This window comes from Scyliorhinus torazame, chromosome 1 (genome assembly GCF_047496885.1).
Source record: "Scyliorhinus torazame isolate Kashiwa2021f chromosome 1, sScyTor2.1, whole genome shotgun sequence".
Lineage (NCBI taxonomy): Eukaryota > Metazoa > Chordata > Chondrichthyes > Carcharhiniformes > Scyliorhinidae > Scyliorhinus > Scyliorhinus torazame.
In genome coordinates this window covers 37,710,894-37,734,561 of record NC_092707.1, presented here as the reverse complement: position 1 = coordinate 37,734,561, position 23,668 = coordinate 37,710,894, and the positions used below count along the sequence as shown (strand labels likewise).

Sequence of the window (23,668 nt, the reverse complement as noted above, 5' to 3'; positions counted from 1 at the left end):
GGGGTGTAGGTACACCCACTGTACTGTTAGAGAGGGAGTTCCAGGATGTTGTCCCAGTGACAGTGAAGGAACGGCGATATATTTCCAAGTCAGGGTGGTGAGTGACATGGAGCAGAACCTCCAGGTGGTGGGGTTCCCAGGTATCTGCTGCTCTTGTGCTTCTAGATGGTAGAGATCTTGGGTTTGGAAGGTGCTGTCCAAGGAACCTTGGTGAGTTACTGCAGTGCATCTTGTAGATGGTACACAAGGCGGCCACTGTCCTGGATGATGTTGAGCTTCTTGAGTGTTGTTGGAGCTGCACTCATCCAGGCAAATGGAGAGTATTCCATTACACTCCTGACTTGTGCCTTGTGGATGGTGGACAGGCTTTGAGGGTCAGGAGGTGAGTTACTCGCTGTAGGATTCTTAGCCTTTGACCTGCCCTGGTAGCCACAGTATTAATGTGGCTAGTCCAGTTCAGTTTCTGACCAATGGTAACCAACCAGCATGTTGATTGTGGGGGATTCAGCGATGGTAAAGTCATGGAATGTCAAGGGGCGGTGGTTAGATTCTCTCTTGTAGAAGATGGTCATTGCCTGGCATTTATGTGTGGCGCGAATGTAACTTGCCACTTGTCAGCCCAAGCCTGGATATTGTCCAGGTCTTGCGGCATTTGGACATGGACTGCTTCATTATCTGAGGAGCCACAAATAGTGCTGAAAATTGTGCAGCCATCTACAAACATCCCCACTTCTGATCTTATGATGAAAGGCAGGTCATTGATGAAGCAGCTGAAGATGGTTGGGCTTAGGACACTACCATGAGGAACTCCTGCAGTGATGTCCTGGAGTTGAGATGATTGACCTCCAACCACCACAACCATTTTCCTTTATGCCAAGTATGACTCCAACCAGCAGAGGGTGTTCCCTCGATTCCCATTGACTCCAGTTTAGCTAGGGCTCCTTGATTTCATACTCGGTCAAATGCTGCCTTGACGTCAAGGGAATTGACTCTCGCCTCACCTCTGGCATTCAGCTCTTTTGTCCATGTTTGAACCAAGGCTGTAAAGAGGCCAGGAGCTGAGTGACCCTGGTAGAACCCAAACTGAGTGCCCATGAGCAGTTTATTGCTAAGTAAGTGCTGCTTGATAGCACTGTTGGTGACTCCTTCCATCACTTTGCTAATGATGGAGAGTAGACTGATAGGGTGGTAATTGGCTGGGTTGGATTTGTTCTGTTTCTTGTGTACAGGACATACCTGGGCAATTTTCCACATTGCTGGGTAGGTGCCAATGTTGTAGCTGTACTGGAACAGCTTGGCTAGGGGTGCGGCAAGTTCTGGAGCACAGGTCTTCAGTACTATTTCCGGGATATTGTCAGGGGCCATAGCCTTTTGCAGTATCCAGTGCCTTCAGCCATTATTAATATGTGGAGTGAATCATTTTGGCTGAAGACTGACATCTGTAATGCTGGGGAACTCCAGAGGAGACCGAGATGGATCATCCACTCGGCACGTCTGGCTGAAGATTGTTGCGAATGCCTCAGCCTTGTCTTTTGCAAATATGTGCTGGGCTCCTCCATCAGTGAGGGTGGGGATATTTGTGGAGCCTCCTCCTCCAGTGAGTTGTTTAATTGTCCACCACCATTCACGGCTGGATGTGGTGGGACTACAGAGCTTAGATCTGATGCGTTTGTTGTGGAATCGCTTAGCTCTGCCCATTACTTGCTGCTTATGCTGTTTGGCACACAAGTAGTCCTGTGTTGTAGCTTCACCAGGTTGACACCTCATTTTTCAGTGTGCCTGGTGTTCCTCCTGGCATGCTATCCTGCACTGTTCATTGAACCAGGGCTGATCCTCTGGCTTGGTGGTAATGGTAGGGTGGGGGATATGCCAGGCCAAGAGGTTGCAGATTGTGGTTGAATTCAATTCTGCTGCTGCTGAATGGCCCACAGGGCCTTATGGATGCCCAGTCTTGAGTTACCAGAGCTGTTCAAAATCTATCCCATTTAGCACGGTGGTAGTGCCACACAACACAATGCAGGGTATCCTCAATGTGAAGATGGGACTTTGTCTCCACAAGGACTGTTCTACCAATGCATCTGCAGCAGGCAGATTGGTGAGGATGTGGTCAAGCATGTTTTTCCCTCTTGTTGGTTCCCTCACCACCTGCTGCAGTCCCAGTCTGGCAGGGACTTAAGGACCCGGCCAGCTCGGTCTATGGTGGTACTACCGAACCACTCTTGGTGATGGATGTTGAAGTCCCCCACCTAGAGCATATTCTATGCCCTTGCTACACTCAGTGCTTTCTCCAAGTGGTGTTCAAACTGGAGGAGTACTGATTCATCAGCTGATCAGCTGGGATGTGAAGACATGAGAGGTCATGAGTCATGTTGAGGACTCCCAGGGCAACTCTCTCCCGAATGTATACCACTGTGCCACCACCTCTGCTGGGTCTGTCCTGCTGGTGAGACACGACATATCCAGGAATGGTGATGTCTGGGACATTGTCTGTAAGGTATGATTCTGTGAGTATGACTATGTCAGGCTATTGCTTAACTAGTCTGTGAGACAACTCTCCCAACTTTGGCACAAGCCCCCAGATGTTAGTAAGGAGGACTTTTCAGGGTCAGCAGGGCTGGATTGCCGTTGTCATTTCCGGTGCCTGGGTCGATGCCGGGTGGTCCGTCCGGTTTTGTTCCTTTTTTGAGTTTTCATAGCGGTTGCTACAACTGAGTGGTTTGCTGGGCCATTTCAGATTACATTACTGTGGGTCTGGAGTCACATGTAGACATCAAAAATGGTTACATGGTCATCATTAGACTTTTAATTCCATATATTTTATTGAGTTTAAATTCCATCACCTGCAGTGGTGGGATTCGAACCCAGGTCCCCAGATCATTATCCTGGTCTCTGGATTACCAGTCCAGTGACAATACTACTATGCCATCGCCTCCCCGCGGTCTTGGAATCTTGTAATATGGCTTTTATTTTCAGCATGGTAGGTGAATGTGGGCTAAATTGGTCAGCCAACTAGTGTGTGGATTAACAAAACAGCATGGGTTCAATCCCTGCTTTGCTGAGGTAGGATAAAGCCCTGACGTCTTGTCCTACCCACAGTAAAATAACATGGTATTTTGCCATGTTTTGGCAAATAATTGCCATGCACCTGTCTTCGGGCAAAGAATTCGAGAAATTATTCCTTAGCATTAATGACATCTTGAGGCAATTATGGTCAACCTTATGAGAAAGTTAAATCTGCATCACACTGACGCCTATTCAGAGTTATTGAACTACAATAATCCAAAAGTAACTTCCATCTCAAATAACGATTCTTACTTGGGAACAACAAATTTCTCCCTCAGTATTTCAGATGATTATGAAATGAAATGAAAATCGCTTATTGTCACAAGTAGGCTTCAAATGAAGTTACTGTGAAAAGCCCCTAGTCGCCACATTCCGGCACCTGTTCGGGGAGGCTGTTACGGGAATTGAACCGTGCTGCTGGCCTGCCTTGGTCTGCTTTCAAAGCCAGCGATTTAGCCCTGTGCTAATGGACTTATGGACATGAAATTACAGGCACCTGCCAATCTGCAAATATCCCTTGTGGCAATTGAACTCTAATTGGCCGAAGGGTGTGTTTACTTTTAACAATAAGGCTTTCCAGACCTACTTAAACACAGGTTCACCCCAACAGCAAAGTAATACATTGGCAAGTATCAGCTCACACGGTGCACAATTACTTGTACATCATGTGATTTACCATGAACAATGCCACAGAGCATCCACTAGTATGGTATATATTAAATGTAAAGAAAACAAAAAAGTACTTACAATTCCAATTGATGTGAGAGCTGCAGCAATATTGATAATTGTTGGGACAATGTTAAACTTTCCTGCCTGGAAGAAATGAAAATTGAAGAATTTTAATTTCTTAATTATTTTAATTACGCAACTGATTTTCTTTTGCATTTGACACTATTAGAATGGACACAATATAAAACATACTATAGTAGAAACACTGGGTGCGATTTAACGTGCAAATAATGAGTACTGCTTTGGGCACGTTATTACAATCCCAGACCAGACCACAACAGTGGCTAGGATACTGGACCAAAACCCCAAAATTTGAGTTTATTTGTAAGGCTGTGCAGAAGGAATGATTCGCTCAAGGAGTGATTGCATGAAGAAATAGGACTTTGGTATTTTTTAAAAACAAAAACTTCATTATGAATACAATATTAACTTTTTAACTTCACACCCAAAAAGAACAGCGTACAATTACCCTTAAACATTACTACTCAATTTCCAATTAAAGAACAAGAAAAAAACCCATACAGCTCTCAATCTATCTTACTGTGGGAGAATTGTGGACTCAGCGTCAGGCAGATCAGAATTCAACTCCTCTTTCCAAGGTTTCTCCACAAAACTGCCTCTCTAAAGCTTTTCAAAATGTCTCTCTGCCTTCCTTGACTCCACCCAGCAATGACCTCATTTCCCTAAGCTGAAAAACAAATTATCTCTGCAGCTTGCAAAGCACATTAACTCCCCAGGGATTTCCCCAGTCAAACCACAGTCCATTAGTCCAGACTGAAAACACATTCCTTTGTCAATTTCAGCACCCAGGCCCTGCAAAATTATTTTGCAGAATTATTTTAACAGAAGCATGACCACTGCAGTCAAATACACTCTAACCCCAGGCTTTTAACCCTTAAATTACCAAATACTAAGAGTCCAATATTCCCCAAGTCTACCAGCTGTCACAGCGTATTGTGGAGTCATTCTCGGCACTGCAGGCACTATCAAATGGAACTCTGTCATTTTCTCAGATCTTGGCGAGGAACGCCCCACCGAATTACTTAATTTCCTGCACTGACAAGCTCAGCTTTTTAAATGCCACCCCAATCGTTTTACCCCCTCAGACACCCCACAGCAGCCTCCGGAATCCCCTATTGCCCCAACCTACCTCTTAGGAGGTCCCCGGGTCCCCCCTCACCTCACCTCTTAAGGCAGGGCACTCCCGGGCCGAATCCCTGGCACTGACAAGTTTGCAGCCAGGCACCTTGGGACACCCAGTGTGGCACCCTGATAGTGCCCTGTCAGCCAGGCAATGCCACCTGGCAGTACCAGGATGCCCAGCTGGCAGTGCCAAGGGTCTGGGTTCCAACTGGAGTACCAGGGTACCACCCTGCCTAGAATCCAACCATCTGGGGGCCATGGTGAGGTCCCAGGTGCTGCCGATAGTTCCCGGGCCTCAGGAAAATCGGGTGCAGACATATCTGGACCTTGCTGAGCGATGGTGAGATCCAGATCGTGATTGCATCACCGATTTGGGCGCGACAAGGCCATTCGATTGTGCCCACTGACTTAATTGGAACAGTTCTGTGGTTTGGGGTGGTGCACTCTGATAGTTTGTTGAAGTATCAGAGTAAGGTGTAGCAAAGGGCAGAGTTTCTCTAGTCCATTGATTTGTAGGTGTATGATAAAATGCTCTGAGATTTTTTTTTCAAAATAATTTTCTTCTCATTTTTCACATTTTCTCCCAGACTTGCACCCACCAACAATAAACAATAAGCTAAAATGAATATAATGTCAATCCCCATATCAACAACAACAATCCCATCCTCCCACCAACCCCCAAACAACTGCCCGCATGTTAACATAAACAAATAACAAAAAGGAATCCGGAATCGCCCATAGTCACCATTAACACATACAGTCTCCCCCCCACACCCCCCACCCCCAACAGTCCCCCACCCCCCATCCCCCCCCAACTAATGTTCGATGTTATCCAATTCTTGAAAGTGCATAATGAATAACGCCCATGAATTGTAGAACCCCTCCATCCTTCCCCTCAGTTCAAACTTAACCTTCTCAAGAGTCAAGAATTCCAACAGGTCCCCCTGCCATGCCAGGGCACAGGGTGGAGAGTTTGCTCTCCATCCCAACAGGATCCGCCTTCGGGCGATCAATGAGGCAAAGGCTACAACATCTGCCTCCACACCCGTTTCCAACCGCGGCTGGTCCGACACCCCGAATATGGCTCCCGAGGGCCCGGGCCCAGTTTCACGTGCACCACTTTAGAGATTACCCGAAAAACCTCCTTCCAGTAATCCTCCAGCTTTGGACAGGACCAAAACATATGAACGTGGTTTGCGGGGCCCCACCCCGCAACATTAACACACATCTTCTACCCCTCAAAGAGCCGGCTCATCCTCGCCTGTGTGAGGTGTACTCTCTATACCACCTTCAGCTGTACCAGCCCCAACCTCACGCACGAGGGGAGGCGTTCACCCTCCGGAGCACCTCATACCAGAACTCCTCCTCCGTATCCTCTCCCAACTCTTCCTCCCACTTTGCTTTGATCCCTTCCAGTGGTGCCTTCTCCTCTTTGAAAATAGCCCCGTAAACCACCGACACTACCTCCTTCTCCAGTCCCCCTGTCATCAGCACCTCCTCCAGCAATGTGGAGGCCTCTGTATCTCCTTCCTGGCAAAATATCGAACCTGCATGTATCTAAACATTTTCCCCTGTTACAGCCCATACTTTGCTTCCAGCTCCTTCAATCCTGCAAATCGATCCCCAAGAAACAAATCTTTTAGTGTCTTAATCTCCTTCTTCTCCCATTTCTGAAAATTTCCGCCCCACTTCCCTGGCTCAGATCTGTGGTTCCCCTGAATCGGCATTTCCCTTGATCCTGCCCCCAACCCGAAGTGTTGGCGAACCTGCCTCCAAATTCTCAATGAAGCTAATGCTCTGAGATATTTTAGCTTTGCTTTGTGCCTTACCTCCAGAAGAGGATGTGGAATAGAAAACAGAACTTTTGCCAAGTTGCTGTCATATACCTTATACAAACATATTAGTTGAGGGTCCAGGAACTGCTCATTATCTTGACCACAGAAAGTTTGTGGTGTGATCATGACTGTCCATGAATTGGCAAGCATGTGGCACAGTGGATAGCATTGGGATTGTGGTGCTGAGGACCCGGGTTTGAATCCCAGCCCTGGATCACTGTCCGTGTGGAGTTTGCACATTCTCCCCATTTCTGTGTGGGTTTCACCCCCACAACCCAAAGATGTGTAGGTTACGTGGATTGGCCACGCTAAATTGCCCCTTAATTGGAAAAGAAAATAATTGGGTACTCTAAATTTAAAAAAAATGACAGTCCATGAAGAAAAGGAAAAACATAGAGATGTTGATATTCTATCTTCTATTGTTGATAATATGGCAAGCCTAGATACATTCCTTTGTTATTGATGAGTATGTAAGATACTCTAAGGAGCATAGCTGTGTGCGATACACAGAATGCTGGTAAATAATTGGGCAATTCCTTCAGATTATTATTCATTTGATATACCAGCATTTTAGTGATCATCATTGTATGTAATTAACCCGAGTTTCTGTACATATTTCAGGGTAGCTTATTGACAATGTAATTGAGCATCCTTCCAGTTAATTCAGCAGTCACGTTTTCCGATGGTATACTGCAAAATTCCATTTGGAAGACGAGATACATAGATGCATGAGAAACAACTTCAGTTTCTCCTCCCCAGTCACACACCATCTTAACTTGGACATATGTAAATGGGTTAAAATCCTAGAACTCCCTGTGTAACAGCAATGTGGGATTACCTATGCCACAATTGACTGCAGTGGCTTAAAAGTTCACCACCACCTTTTCAAGGACTTCTAAGGATGGATGATAAATGTTGGCTTTGCTGGTGATGTCCTTATCCCAATAATTAAGGTTAAAGGTTACTTTCACCCGAGGAAGGAGCAGTGCTCCGAAAGCTAGTGTTTGAAACAAACCTGTTGGACTTTAACCTGGTGTTGTAAGACTTCTTACTGTGCTCACCCCAGTCCAACGTCGGCATCTCCACATGTTGGTTACTTTCTTTGAAACTGTTATAGCCTGTGCGATACCTACAGGGATGGACCAATTAGCCTCCCCGTGCGCCTTGTAGAATATAAGCTCCCCCGTTGAGGGGCAGAGTCCCATCAGCGGAGTAAATGGATTCTAGCATAAAAGCTGGCCTAGATGAGTGTCGAGCATGAGTCGTCCCGGCTGGGACCTGAAGTGCACTCTGTATATAGTTTACTTTAGTAATAAGTTTATTTACACCTCCCATCTTGGACTTCTCTGTGGACACTAAAGAAACTATACACAGTTCCTATTTATTCAGCAGATTGAGGGATGTTTGCTATAACTGCATAGAGTTGTTTAATCACTAGGTTAAAGTTTGTCCGCTGTATAATGATCGGACTTCTAGTTTATTCAGTGAACTAAGTATTACCTCGTGTGAATCTTTATGGAATCATTCTTTATTCTGTCAAGGAGTAGTTTTAGCTGTTCTGTTGTATGGAATTACTCATTTTTCAGTAAAAGTTTACTTGTGTACAATCACACACTCAACTCAACATTTAATGCCTCTGTGCTCATTAAACTAATTCTTTTCTCACTCTGATCAGTCCCCCGGTATGGTCCATATCTTGATTCCCTTGTCTCTGATTTATTCCAAGCTTGTCTGACATCCAGAAACCTGAGCTCCTCCAACTCTGATTTTTTTTTGCAGAATTTATGTCACTCTACCTCTGGCTTCATGTCTTCTGCTGCCTAGACCCAAAACTCTGGAATTCTCTTCCTAAACCTCTCTGTTTATCTACCATTTCCCCCTCATTTACAATGCTGCTTAAAACTTACCTCTTTGACCATGTTTTCAGTCATCGGTTCCAATAAGTCCCTATATGGCTGGGTGTCAAACCTTATTTGATAATACTCCTGTGAACCACTGTGGGATGTTTTACTAAATTGAAGGCACAAAAGAAATGCAAGTTGTTGCCGTAATGTATAAATTGCAGGATAAGGGTTTTTAAACTGTGTCTGGAAGAGCAAGGCTAATTTTTTGTGCAACTGATTGGAAATAGCCTTTATTCAGCAGAGTTAAGATGATATTTTGATGACATTCGCAGTAGGTAGGTCATCTTGCTTTTCATGCCGGTTTCAATTCATAGGATAATGCTTGATGCATCTGGATTAGCTTTAATTGCTTTAAGAGTTAATGGTAAAACGTGATTCTGGACTAGAGTACTGTTTTTCAAGTTTTCCAATCAGAGATAATCCAGCCAATGGAATGTCTTTTGTGCCTCAAGCTAAAAATTAGTTACTCAATCCCCACCAGGTGACTTTGGTCTGTAAAGTTTAATACTGCACCATGTGGTGAATCATTGAATCCCCAGAGTGCAGAAGGAGGCCATTCAGCCCATCAAGCCTACACTGATCCTCTGGAAGAGTATCCTAATCATGGCCACGCCCTATCCCTGTTACCCTACCTGACATTTTTGAGTACAATTAATCATGGCAACTCCACCTAACCTGCACATCTTTGAACTGTGGGAGAAAACTGTAGCATCCGGAAGAAACGCACGCAGGCATGGGGAGAAAGTGCAAATTTCACACAGTCACCCAAGGCCGGAATCGAACCTATATCCCTGGTGCTAACCACTGTGCCACCATACTGCGCCTAAAGTTTAATATCTATATTTAACCATCATAAAGTTATAGCTTTCTTTGGTGTGAATCTTTCTCTGCGTTCCTATGAAGCTTTGCGTTTTCAATTATAAAAAGTTAGAGAGTTAAACAATTTAATTTCAATGATTTCATTCTTAATTATACTTTTAAATTGCAGGCTTTGAGGCAGCACATGATGCATTCTATAACACTACCCCTGCCATCTATTAATACAGTTTGGTGTGTGCTCATGTCATTGTACCAAGTATAGGTACCAGACTCATTTATGCTGCAGACTGAAGGCTCTCCTTCTCAGGTCCATTATATATCCTGTTTCTCCTTGGAGGAGATGAATGTATATATATTTTTTTATGAACAATTTTAATGAGGTATTTTGGGGCATTGTAAACAGTAGAATTACAGAACGTGAAAACAAAAGGACTGTATAGTAAACAAAGTACATAGTGCAATTGTCGTAGCCCGCCCCAACCAGATCTGCCTAATTGACCCCCTATACTACATACCCCTAACACCCCCTCCCCGCTGACAATTAATTCTCCGCGAAGAAGTCAATGAATGGTTGCCACCTCCGGGCGAACCCTAACAATGACCCTCTCAAGGCGAACTTGATTTTCTCTAAGCCCAGGAAACTCGCCAAGTCTGACAGCCAGGCTTCCGACTTCGGGGGCTTTGAGTCCCTCCAAGCTAGAAGTATCCGTCTCCGGGCTACCAGGGAAGCAAAGGCCAAGACGTCGGCCTCTATCTCCCCCTGGACTTCCGGAGCTTCTGAAACCCCAAATATCGCCACCTCTGGACTCATTGCCACGCTCGTGTTCAGTACTCTAGACATGACGTCCTCGAACTCCTAAGTTTTGGACAAGCCCAAAACATGTGGATATGGTCTGCCGGTCCTCTCAGATACTTTACACACCTGTCCTCTACTCCGAAGAATCTGCTAATCCGGGACACTGTCATGTGGGCCCGGTGGACGACCTTAAATTGAATCAGGCCACGCCTGGCACATGTTGCAGTCCCATTGACCCTACTCAGCACGTCCGCCCACAGGCCTTCCTCAATCTCCCCTTCCAACTCCTCCTCCCATTTATGCCTCAGGTCCTCGGTCTGCGTCTCCTCTGCCCCTATGAGCTCCTTGTAAATATCCGAGAGGCTTCCCTCCCCCACCCATCCTCTAGACACTACCCTATCTTGGATCCCCCTTAGTGGCAAGAGTGGAAAAGATGGCACCTGCCTACGCAAAACGTCCCGCACCTGAATATACCGGAATTCATTCCCCCTCGTCAACCCAAACTTGGCCTCCAGTGCCCTCAAGCTAGGGAAGCTCTCTTCCAAAAACAAATCTCCCATCGGCTCAATCCCCGCCCTCCGCCATACCCGAAACCCGTCGTCCAACCTCCCCGGGACAAACCGATGGTTGTCACATATCGGGGACCAGACCGATGCTCCCGTTGCTCCCACGTGCCTCCTCCACTGTCCCCAGATCCGAAGGGCCGCCACCACTACAGGACTGGTGGACAAGTGCGCCGGCGGGAATGGCAGAGGCGCCGTCACCAACGCCCCCAGACTGGTACCCCTACATGATGCTGCCTCAACCCGCTCCCAAGCCGACCCCCCCACCCACTTCCTTATCATGGCTATGTTAGCCGCCCAATAATAGTTGCTGAAATTCGGCAGTGCAAGCCCCCCTTCCCCTCTGTTCCGCTGGAGCAACACCCCCTTCACTCGCGTTGACTTGCCTGCCCATACAAAGCCCAAAATGATCTTGCTTACCCTCTTAAAAAAGGAACGTGGAATGAAAATGGGGAGACACTGGAACACAAATAAGAACCTCGGGAGGACCGTCATTTTGACTGTTTGTACTCTCCCAGCTAACGACAGCAGGAGTGCATCCCACCTCCGGAACCACCCTCGCATTTGATCTGCCAGCCGGGACAGGTTCAGCTTGTGCAGTCGACCCCAATCCCGCGCCACTTGTATTCCCAGGTACCTGAAACTGTCCCCAACTAACCGGAACGGCAGCTCCCTCAGCCGGTCCCCTTGGCCCCTCTCCTGAACTACAAACATTTCACTTTTTTGAGATGAATGTATATATGAGAAGGATACAACCCCACAGGAGGCCCCACAGCCATACCTGCTTGCACCCTCAATATTCAGATTCCCTCTGCAAATCCTAGGGCAATACAATTTACCGATCAGGAAATCAGGATGTGAAGACCTCATCCAAGCTAACTGTGTGTAGTTGATTTTGATTTCACTGCAACTACATCAGGAATTCAACATCACTCATTGCACAACAAGAAAAATGATCTGACAGGTACTTGGCATACCAGTTACTACTTAATCTTTATCCCTTGTCTTTTCCCTTGGGCCTGCCAGATGATTCAGAGTTAGGATCCAAGGAGTGGAATAAGGAAATTCCTTGTGACAATTTCATTCAGTCTTGCCCTGTGAATCATAGAATCCCTACAGAAGGAGGCCATTCGGCCCATCAAGTCTGTACCGACCCTCCGAAGGAGCACCCTACCTAGACCCACTCACCTGCACTATCCCTGAACCCCACCTAACTTTTGGACACTAAGGGGCAATTTAGCATGGCTAATCCATCTGACCTGCACATCTTTGGACTGTGGGAGGAAACCGGAGCACCCGGAGACAACACATGCAGATGTGGGGAGAAAGTGCAAACTCCACACAGTCACCCAAGACAGGAATTGAACCTGGGTTTCTGGCGCTGTGAGGCAGCAGTGCTATCACTGTGCCCCCGTGCCAGACAAGTAGTTGACGTAATGTATAAATTTCAGGGCAGCGCCATAGGATTTTTAAAGGAGAAATGGACACCATGAGATGGAAGTTCAATTGGCCTGTTATTTCTGTAATATTTTGCTTAAAATCACTCAAATCAGTGCAAAAGATTGTCGAATTTCAAACTTAGATTATATCCATTGCAAATCAAATTTCCACAATCTCTTGTATTTGTTTCAGAAATTATGTGCCTGAAACTGACCCCGCCCACAAAACTGGCTACACTCCAAAACAAATTAATCATCATTCCAAGTCTCTGCATCCCTTCGCAGGCAGGCGTTCAATGAAACTTTTAAAATTAAGTTGGTCCTTTTGAGCATGAGAACTCCAAGATGTTTTAATATAATATTTTTTTTACTAAGAAATTGTTAACTGCAGAAGTTCCCAAACTGTCATTGGCTACAAGACATCTCCGGGAAGGGTACACAGGAGAAAATTTCTAATGGCAGACACTCAGGGGCTGTTTAGCACAGGGCTAAATCGCTGGCTTTGAAAGCAGACCAAGGCAGGCCAGCAGCACGGTTCAATTCCCGTAACAGCCTCCCTGAACAGGCGCCGGAATGTGGCGACTAGGGGCTTTTCACAGTAACTTCATTTGAAGCCTGCTTGTGACAATAAGCGATTTTCATTTCATTTCACATTCCCTCTCTCTCGCTTGTATCATCGACTCCTTTGGCTAGTTCTTTCACTCTGAAATCCCTCTCGCGTGTGCTTCCTCTGGTTATTCTCACTTGACATGCTGCTTGTCCTCTCTGCATTTATGGTGGTGAACAGTATGGAAACCACTGTGCAGTATTCTGGCATCAGGAGTCTATTGAAACTACTGAGCAACATCAATATCGGGAGTTGAATAGACCAAGTTTCCAGAAACTTTGCTTTAAAGCTCAGTGAAACTGACTGGAGAAACTCGTTTGCTTTTCGCCCTCAGGGGAGGCAGACATTGTTTATTTTCTCCACTTTCAATGTAACTTGTTGCAATCTGTATTAATTTAGCAGCTGCAAACTCTGACACTGGCATCGATGGCTGGTTAACACCACACGATGGTTCACCCTCGGAGAACAAGTGAAGCGGTCACTCAGAGCGTGTTGATCCACCAACGTTATTACAATTGCGCATCTCTTCCTGCAAAGTTGAAAAACTCATATTTTTTTATTGAGAGCTTCCATCACCCTGAGGAGGAATCAGACCAATCCACATCCAACAACCTGCTCTAAAAACTGCTCACATATTGTTGACAGCTGTGACGAATTGTACCACCGCAGCTGAAACAATCCACAATATTCTAAAACAATCAATAATAGTCTTAATAGAGCAACCACAATATTCTTTACAAATTAAGTCATTTTATCTTCCAATGTGAACAGATCCTTTAAAAAGCTCCAGTCTCCAGATCTGGCTCCGTCCTCATCTCTTCCAAAAACAAATCAACTCTTCCTTGCAGCCATATTCTACCTATGTACCATCTTTAATCGAAATCCGTCCATTCGTTTTACAAATATATTGTTTATAAACAGGCTGACAAAGGTGATGAAAACATGACCTCCATCCACCTTCAGTGGTGTTTTGGGGTTTTGCTGGCAACATTTGATTGAATTTACACTTTTTGATAAATAGAGCTGCTAATTGCTTTGTTAAAATAAAGTATTTAAGAATCAAGAGCACAGGGCAGCACAGTTAGCACTGGGACTGCAGCGCTGAGGTCCCAGGTTCGAATCCCAGCCCTGGGTCACTATCAGTGTGGAGTTTGCACATTCTCCCCGTGCCTGCTTGGGTTTCACCCCCACAACCCAAAAAGATGTGCAGGTTAGGTGGATTGGCCATGCTAAATTGCCCCTTAATTGGAAAAAAATAATAATTGGGTACTCTAAATTTATTTAAACAAAGAATCAAGAGCACTATTGACCAGTGTAATGAGGCTAAGACCTCGCACTCTGGGCACGATTCTCCAGAAAGTTTTTGAAGTGTGGTAGCGAGCGGGCATGCCGTGAGCTTCCCAGTGCTCGGCCCAGCGAGGCCGGCAACGCTATTCAATGTTAATCAGTCCACTTGATGAGGCCTCATGGGCTTCTCGCACAAACGAAGGCTCGCCAGCTTATTCACCGGGGCAGTGCTCGCCCCCCGCCTACAAAGTCGAACAGCACTTAAGCTGCACTTGCACAGCCAACTCCAGCCAGCTCGCAACAATGGTGCAAAGGAGACCAGCCCCAAGATTCAAGACACTGACCTGGGGAGACTCCTAATACGCAGTTAAGGTCAGAAGGGATGTCCTGTTCCTCCGCGGGTCCAGGAGGATTAGCCATAGGGCAGCCAGTGCTGCCTGGGATGAGGTGGCGGCGGCTGAGAGTGCTGGGAGTGTGACCAGGAGGACTGGCATCCAGTGCAGGAAGAAGGTCAATGACTTAAATGGGCAGCACTAGTGAGTAGGCACCATAGCCCCCTACCCCACCCCCCTGAGACCCCCCCCCCCCCCCCCACGGGAGCGTCTACCCCATCCCTCTTCACCCCCCAACCCCTCCATCACCCCGCCCCCAAGCCCTAATTCGCACCCCCCCTCCCACCACTGTGAACCACGCATGTGGCTAATGATGCCCTCTCGGTGTTTCCTGAGGAAAGGCTGGCGGTGACATGCCGTATACAAGAATCCTCACCACCTTCTAGGAGCGTGCCCTGGAGATGACTGGTGTGGCCGAGGTCAGAGCGATCACCAACACGGAGGCTGGCGGACACGACAGAGGTGAGGAACAACCGGGCTCCACCCGGAGGACCTGTCAAACATGAGTTGTTATTTACTTACTGACTGACCCATCCCTCCCACTGACCACATGTCCATTCTCCCACAGGTCCTCCAGCCACGGTGCCGGTCCATCCTGGGCGGTACCCTCTCCAGCCTCCCAGCAGACCACCTTGGAGGAGAGCTCCGAGAAAGCCACCATAATAGTTGCGTCACAGCGGTCATCCCCACCCTCCGCCAATGCAGATACCCACACCTCGGTGGGAAATGTTAGTGGGCAGGCTTTTGGGGCACAATCTGGTGAGCACCACACTGCTGCTGATGTACATCAGGTAGAGGCAGGAACCCCCAGGCAAGGCAGCAGTTGGAGGTCTGCTGGATCAAAGGACCAGCTGGGTCCCAGCCTGATACTGAGCCTGTGGATACCCGGAGCTGGTGGAGACGTTAGGGAGCGGCCGGGACGATCAGAGGGAGTTGTCAGCGACACTCCAGCAGATCCATAGCTGCTTGGAGGTGTCCCAGAGGCTACGGGCGCAGGAGCTGTTGCCGGCAATGCGTGGCACTGAGGTTAACACCGCTAGCATGGCGACTGCAGTGGAGAGCCTGGTGCACGATGTTGGGACCATTAATGAAAGTGTCCAAGGCGTAGCGCTGCCATGGCCGAGTGGCTCGACAGAATGTCCGCCTCGCTGGGGGATGTGACCCAGTACCAAGCTGACCTTTGTGAGGTTCTGCGGGACATGTCCTGCTTTCAGATGGGCATGGCCGAGGTGCTGCGGAGCTTGTCCCAGTTGCAGGTGGGCGTTGCCGAGGCGCTGCAGAGCATGTCCCAGTAACAGAGGAGCATCGCCAAGGGCGTCGACACAATGGTGCGGACCATGGGGAACCGCCAGGGCTGGCAGAGCCAGATGATGAAAGGGCAGCCGGGCTCTAGCCAGCTGCCCGTCCGTCCCAAGGTGAACCCCAGGGCCCTATGAGCACCGAGCGGGAGGAGGGAGTGCTGCGTGCCTACCTGGACCCGTCCCATGTAATGGCGATGGTGGCCACCAGCTCACCCGAGTTCCACTTAACCTACCTCCTGAGTCCTCATTGCACTGATTAGTGAGGAGGAGAAGCTGTGTTTGCACCCCTCCATAAAGTCCATCTAGAATGTGACCTTGTTTCAGGCCCTGTTACAGTTGGAATTGCCCCTGAACTACCAATAGCAGGAATGAATGTCCTCCTTGGGAAGGAACTGGCTGAGCAGTGAATGAAAAGAGGCCAAAGTCAGCCAACAGAAATCTGCAGGAGAGCAGAAAGCTGGGGAAGGTCCAGAGGCCCAAAAAGGTGAAACAGCACCCTCAAATGTAACATGGCAGAAACCAGGCCAGTAAAGTTAAAGGAGGTCCAAATAGACCACCAAAATCTAAAATAGATTCACAGAGTAACTCGAAATTAAATAGGGATTGGGACAAGTCCTAGAGCAGGGAATGTGAGGGAGATGCCCACTCCAAAGCCATTAATTGGTCTGGCCAGTTGGTTTATGGTAAATGTAAATGAGGACCAGGAAAGTTCTCAAATTGGCTATTAAAGCATGAGGGTCAGGCCTCACATGGTTGGAAAGCCACCGTAAGGTACAGTTAGAGCTGACCATCCATCAGAGGGCAGTAGTGTCCCAAAAGTCATGGAGCCTGTAACCCAAGTGACCAACAGAAGGATCCCAACCAGACTGGACTCGTACTCACCCACCTTAAGGCAAATTCGCAAAAGGACCTGACAGGGTTGCCCCTGCAGTTAAAATGATCCATAACAACTCAGCCAGGCTACAGCACTGTTGCCCTATCTGGTATTGATGCAGGAAAGGCCCCTTCCAGAAGGCCCTCTTCCTAACATCCAGGTGCAGAAAAGCTGGCCCTTGCTCAGGAGCTGACTGACTACCTGTTGCTGTGCCAACCTAAAGCACCTAGTAATAGAAGCTGGAAAAGCCCAGTTGTAATAAAGCACAAGGGGCAGCACGGTAGCCTTGTGGATAGCACAATTGCTTCACAGCTCCAGGGTCCCAGGTTCGATTCCAGCTTGGGTCACTGTCTGTGCGGAGTCTGCACATCCTCCCCGTGTGTGCATGGGTTTCCTCCGGGTGCTCCGGTTTCCTCCCACAGTACAAAGATGTGCGGGTTAGGTGGATTGGCCATGATAAATTGCCCTTAGTGTCCAAAATTGCCCTTAGTGTTGGGTGGGGTTACTGGGTTATGGGGATAGGGTGGCGGTGTTGACCTTGGGTAGGGTGCTCTTTCCAAGAGCCGGTGCAGACTCGATGGGCCGAATGGCCTCCTTCTGCACTGTAAATTCTATGATAATCTATAACAAGTCAGACAATGACTGGAATCTCCTAAAGAAGCAAAGATATCTTTAAAACACCCTTATCTCTTGACAACCAGTCTACCCACAGTCCCTGGGTTCAAACAGGGTTACCATGGGTTACCAAAGTTGACGGAGGAGCTAAGCTGGACCAGGGCAGTTCGGTGAGATACCCATCATTCCCCTGCAGATAGCCCAGAGCAGTTTGACTACCACTTGTCCCCGGAGGGCCAAACTCCCTCCTGTCTGTAACATCAGACAGTACAGAAGGTGATAGAAGCAGGTCACAAGTGTGTTGGAATATTCTTTCAGTTAGTTAATGTATGAAACTTTGCAGTCTCAAGATTGCGTTCCAACGAGAGCAGGTGGCTGGGTTTTGGATCCAAACGCAAGCAGAGTTCCCCAAATTTTCCAACTGGGCTGTCGAGGATTTGATGTGTAAGTGGATTTTCAACACTCACTGAAATTAAATCCAAGCATTGTCTAGTGTCTTTGTGAAAAACAGAACTTACAACTGAAACTATCACCTCGAACACCAAATGTTATACACCTCTCAAAGAAATAAATTCTGCAATTGCATTAATTACAAAAAACATTGTCTAAGTTGTATATGTGCATCACAGGTTCTACTTTTTAAACAATGCTTGGACATTAAGGACATTGAAATATTAAATCTGCATGCTAGTAGGGGAAATGGAGAGCTGGTCAATCTGGAAGGGGGTATGCAATGAATCTGCACACCTCTGGGCTATTGTACACTGACTATAACTAGCAAATGGTTCTGTATAGTTTATAGGGTCATTTCCAGTTATAAAACTGAGTCACTCAGAAGTGGTGGATGAAATGCTGATAAAAGATGCTTACATTTTAGTAATAAATCAATTTTTCACCTGTATTAATCAAACTGCACCAAGTTACCATTTGTAAATGTAAGACGGAATATTTCTTAAAGCAAAATATTTGTTATAAATTAAATTCTAAAACATTGCCCAATTGCACTGATTCATTGCAGATTTTAGATTCAGCAATATACAAATGAATTGGAGTGGAAAATAAACCACTTCTCAAAACTAGCGCAATTTTGGAAGCAATTGCTGTCCTGATCACCAACTCGGCCAAAGTGGGAAACAGTATGCCATTTAAAAAACAGGAACTTCAGTCTGTTCGACATTATCTTTGAATCTGCTCTCTGCAGATCGTGAGCATGTGAATGCAGATCTTCTCTTTTTGTTTATAAATTTAGAGTACCCAATTCATTTTTTCCAAATAAGGGACAATTTAGCATGTTCAATTCACCTACCTTGCACATCTTTGGGTTGTGGGGGCGAAACCCACGCAAACACGGGGAGAATGTGCAAACTCCACATGGACAGTGATCCAGAGCCGGGATCGAACCAGGGACCTTGGCGCCGTGAGACTGCAGTGCTACCACTGCGCCACCGTGCTGCCCTCTGTGAATGCAGATCTTATCAGCCACCACCAATCACCCACACTGCCCTTCCCTCCACCCCCCACAACCAAAAGTTTGCACAGATGGCATAAAGTGTGCATTGACAAGCTGTGCACCTTCAGCTGGATAATAATAATCTTTATTATTGCCACAAGTAGGCTTACATTAACACTGCAATGAAGTTACTGTGAAAATTCTCTAGTCACCACACTCCGGCACCTGTTCGGGTACACGGAGGGAGAATTCAGAATGTCTAATTCATCGAGAGGGAGGTTAACGGCACCACCATCGTAGAAAGCTTTGAGACAGAAACATCCGCCAGCCATTGGGAGAGTTGCTTGAAAAATGCCAGACTGAAAAGTTTTCTGTCAAAGCTTTCTGAAATGATGGTGCCATTAATAACCATCTAAGATATCCAGCTACAGGTGCATGGATCATCACTTTTTGGCATCTGTGCCAAACAAAATTGCATGCAGTGACATTTCAAAACATTATCTTGAGGAATGAATGCAGTCATTGCATTTAATCCCCACTAGTATTATATTTTAAAAATTGTTGACTCTGTAAATATGTCTCATTTTCTTTGGCAGTGTATTTTTTTTCTCCCTGAAGGAGAGGAACATTGAGTTGTAACATGATCCAAGTCAAAAAGATGCTTTGTTGCATGGATTAGGTGGGCGTAAACCAAATTAAATTAAATTGGTTACACGGCAAAGCAGTACAAAAGTGGTAGGATTAGATATTAAAACGTTTCCTACTAAAGACCAATAGGTCCAGTAAACTCTCAACAATTACAGTGTTGATGAACTTTCTTAAAGAAGTATGAAATACAAATCTGGTTGTGAAAGTGAATGAAGATTTTAATATAACTATAGGCATAGAGAAATCTAATAATATGACTCTTTTACTCTGCTGTCTGTCTGGAACCATCAAATCAGGATTGATGCACTATCAATTACTACAAGACGAGAGTAGAGAATAATCGAGTGCTTTATTAAGCAGAGATGTGTGGCCTCCTGCAGCTCCTACCAGAATGGGAGCAGCTCCGGTATGCACACACATTTATACACCGCCTACTGGGCGGTGCCAGCAGGCCGGGATGTATCCCCTTACCTCTAGTACAGGAGCCTTACCGTACTACATCTAATATACAGTTACTATATCTAATATACAGTTAGTGATGACTACCACATTCACCCCCTGTTCAAAAAAGAATCCAGCAGGGGTGGTGGAAAAATTTACAGTTCAGGCAAAATTTACAAGTTGAGGCAAAATCTACAGGTTCAGTCGGTTGGGTGCCTTGATCCTCCGCTGTGATGGCCTCGGTCCCGGTGGTGATGCGGGCACCGACTTGGTCGCCTGTGACTCCGGGAGCGTGTTGTCCTCGTCTTCATCCCCGAGTGGAGCCAGTGGGAGGACGGATCGTCCTGGGACGGGGGCTGTGGTGAGGTGCGCTGGGGGGTGGGTGAGTGGCGCAGGGGGCAATCGGAGGGGGGGGGGATCCAGCTGGTGCCAGTTCCTGGAGGGAGACTGATTCCTGGCGCCTGTCGGGGAGCGCCACATAGGCGTACTGCGGGTTCGCGTGCAGTAGTTGTACTCTTTCGACCAATGGGTCCGACTTGTGGGTCCACATGTGTTTGCGGAGGAGGACAGGTCCAGGAGCTGCCAGCCATGTTGGGAGCGAAACCCCAGAGGTAGACTTCCTGGGGAAGGCAAGGAGACGTTCATGGAGGATTTTGTTAGTTGCAGTGCAGAGGAGTGATCGGATGGAGTGAAGCGCGTCGGGGAGGACATCCTGCCAGCGGGAGACCGGGAGATTTTTAGACCGTAGGGCCAGCAGGACGGCCTTCTAGACCGTCCCATTCTCCCTCTCCACCTGCCCATTTCCCCGGGGGTTGTAGCTGGTCGTCCTGCTCGAGTCAATGCCCTTGCTGAGCAGGAACTGACGCCGCTCATCGCTCATAAAGGAGGATCCCCGGTTGCTGTGGACGTAAGCGGGGAAACCGAACAGGGCGAAGAAGGCAGAGAGTAGCAATGGAAGGATGCTTTTCTAATTGGAGGGCTGTGACCAGTGGTGTTCCACAGGGATCAGTGCTGGGACCTTTGCTCTTTGTAGTATATATAAATGATTTGGAGGAAAATGTAACTGGTCTGATTAGTAAGTTTGCAGATGACACAAAGGTTGGTGGAATTGCGGATAGCGATGAGGACTGTCTGAGGATACAGCAGGATTTAGATTGTTTGGAGACTTGGGTGGAGAGATGGCAGATGGAGTTTAATCCGGACAAATGTGAGGTAATGCATTTTGTAAGGTCTAATGCAGGTAGGGAATATACAGTGAATGGTAGAACCCTCAAGAGTATTGAAAGTCAAAGAGATCTAGGAGTACAGGTCCACAGGTCATTGAAAGGGGCAACACAGGTGGAGAAGGTAGTCAAGAAGGCATACGGCATGCTTGCCTTCATTGGCCGGGCATTGAGTATAAGAATTGGCAAGTCATGTTGCAGCTGTATAGAACCTTAGTTAGGCCACACTTGGAGTATAGTGTTCAATTCTGGTCGCCACACTACCAGAAGGATGTGGAGGCTTTAGAGAGGGTGCAGAAGAGATTTACCAGAATGTTGCCTGGTATGGAGGGCATTAGCTATGAGGAGCGGTTGAATAAACTCGGTTTGTTCTCACTGGAACGAAGGAAGTTGAGGGAAGACCTGATAGAGGTCTACAAAATTATGAGGGGCACAGACAGAGTGGATAGTCAGAGGCTTTTCCCCAGGGTAGAGGGGTCAATTACTAGGGTGCATAGGTTTAAGGTGAGAGGGGCAAGGTTTAGAGTAGATGTACGAGGCAAGTTTTTTACGCAGAGGGTAGTGGGTGCCTGGAACTCGCTACCGGAGGAGGTGGTGGAAGCAGGTACGATAGTGACATTTAAAGGCCATCTTGACAAATGGACAGACTCGAATGACCTCCTTCTGCACTGTAAATTCTATGAAATCTATGAAGGCAACCGACCTTTGGTGAGTGAGGAGAGTGAATCTCCTGCCGGCCAGGTAATGCCTCCAATGCCGCACAGCCTCCACGATGGCTTGGGCCTCCTTTTCGACAGAGGAGTGCCGAATTTTGGAGGCATGGAGGGTGCGGGAAAAGAATGCCATGGCCTGCCTGCCTGGTTGAGAGTGGCGGCCAGTGCGACGTCTGATGCATCGCTCTCGACCTGAAAAGGGAGGGACTCGTCGACCGCGTGCATCGTGGCCTTGGCGATGTCTGCCTTGATGCGGTTGAAGGCCTGGCGGGCCTCAGCCGTCAGGGGGAAAACTGTGGAGTGAATGAGTGGATGGACCTTGTCTGCATAGTTAGGGACCCACTGGGCATAATACGAGAAAACCTCCAGGCATCGTTTCAGGTCCTTGGGGCCGTGGGGGAGGGGGAGTTCCATGAGGGGGGCGCATGAGGTCGAGGTCAGGCCCTAGAACTCCGTTTACCACAACATAGCCAAGGATGGCTAAGCGGTTGGTGCGGAACACGCACTTCTCCTTATTGTACGTGAGATTAAGGAGTTTGGTGGTGTGGAGAAATTTGAGAAGATTAGTGTGGTGGTCCTGCTGATCATGGCCGCAGATGGTGACGTTATCTAGGTACGGGAAGGTGGCCCGCAGTCCGTACCGGTCAACCATTCGGTCTATCTCACGTTGGCAGGCCGAGACCCCGTTAGTGACGCCGAAGGGAACCCGAAGGAAATGGTGCACCGCGAGGGAGCAGCGCCTTACCGTAGAGGGGTGGATGAAGCTTTCAAGAAGGCAGGAAGTCTTGTGCCCATCGATTTTCACCGTAGTCGTCGCGGTTGTGAGGCCGGGCCTGGTCGAGGGTGATCGAGGCGAGCTGCGGTTGGTGCTGGGAGGCCCCGGGCTGGTCGGCGGTGGTGGCAGGCGATGAACTGCCAGACGAAGTTTCTGACGAGCAGGGGTCCTGAGGCACCGTCCAAAATGGCGCGGAAGATGGTGGCGCCCACGGGGCGCACATGGCGGGTGGTGTTAAAGATGGCGGCGCCCACGGGCTGCACGTGGTCTATAGAGAAGATGGCGGTACCCTCGGGCCGCACGTGGTCTGCGGGGACAAAAATGGCAGCGCCCACGGGTTGCACATGGTGGGTGTAGGAACACTGGGCCTAGAAACAGCAGCGATCGACCGGGCCTGGCACACAGCTGCAAAATGTCGCTTCTTTCCGCAGGTCTTGCAGGCTGCGCTCCGCGCTGGGCAGCGCTGCCGGGGGTGTTTAGTCTGCCCGCAGAAGTAGCATTTGGGCCCCCCGGGGTTGGCTGGCTGCCGCGCAGTGCAGGCTTGGGGTGGGCTGGGGGTGGTAGGTGGTGGGGCCCATGATGTCCATGAGGGTCGGGGGCGTACGACTATACATTACGGGAGGCTACAGTTAGCAAATTCGTGAGCTGCCTGGTTGCCGGAAGGTCAAACGTACCCCCTTCCAATAGGCGCTGGCGGATGTACGCCAACCCCATGCCCGTAACAAAAGCGTCCCTGATTAAAATTTCTGTATGCTCGACTGCCGAAATTGCCTGGCAGTCACAGTTCCTCGCCAGGATGTGCAGGGCAGGCCAGAAATTGTATTCGGACTCACCGGGGAGTTGCTGTCTCGTGGACAGGACGTGCCTGGCGTAGAATTTGTTAACCGGCCGAATGTAATGTCCTTTCAGGAGCTCCATTGCTTCAGTGTAAGTGGTCGCATCCCGGATAAGGGGAAAAATATCAGAGCTCACCCGTGAATAAAGGACCTGGAGCTTCTGTGCGTCCGAGAGTTGTTCAGCCGATGATCGGAGGTAGCTTTCAAAGCAGGCT

At 48.0% G+C, this 23,668-nt stretch overlaps 1 protein-coding gene across 2 annotated transcripts in view; it reads right to left on the bottom strand.

Moving 5' to 3' along the window:
* p2rx2 (purinergic receptor P2X, ligand-gated ion channel, 2) overlaps positions 1-23,668 on the bottom strand; it is a 167,924-nt gene that overhangs the window by 11,469 nt on the left and 132,787 nt on the right. For both annotated transcript variants that reach the window (XM_072487117.1, XM_072487197.1), the window contains exon 10: positions 3,811-3,876. In XM_072487117.1, the coding sequence (XP_072343218.1) occupies positions 3,811-3,876 (66 nt within the window). The remainder of the gene's footprint in view (positions 1-3,810; positions 3,877-23,668) is intronic.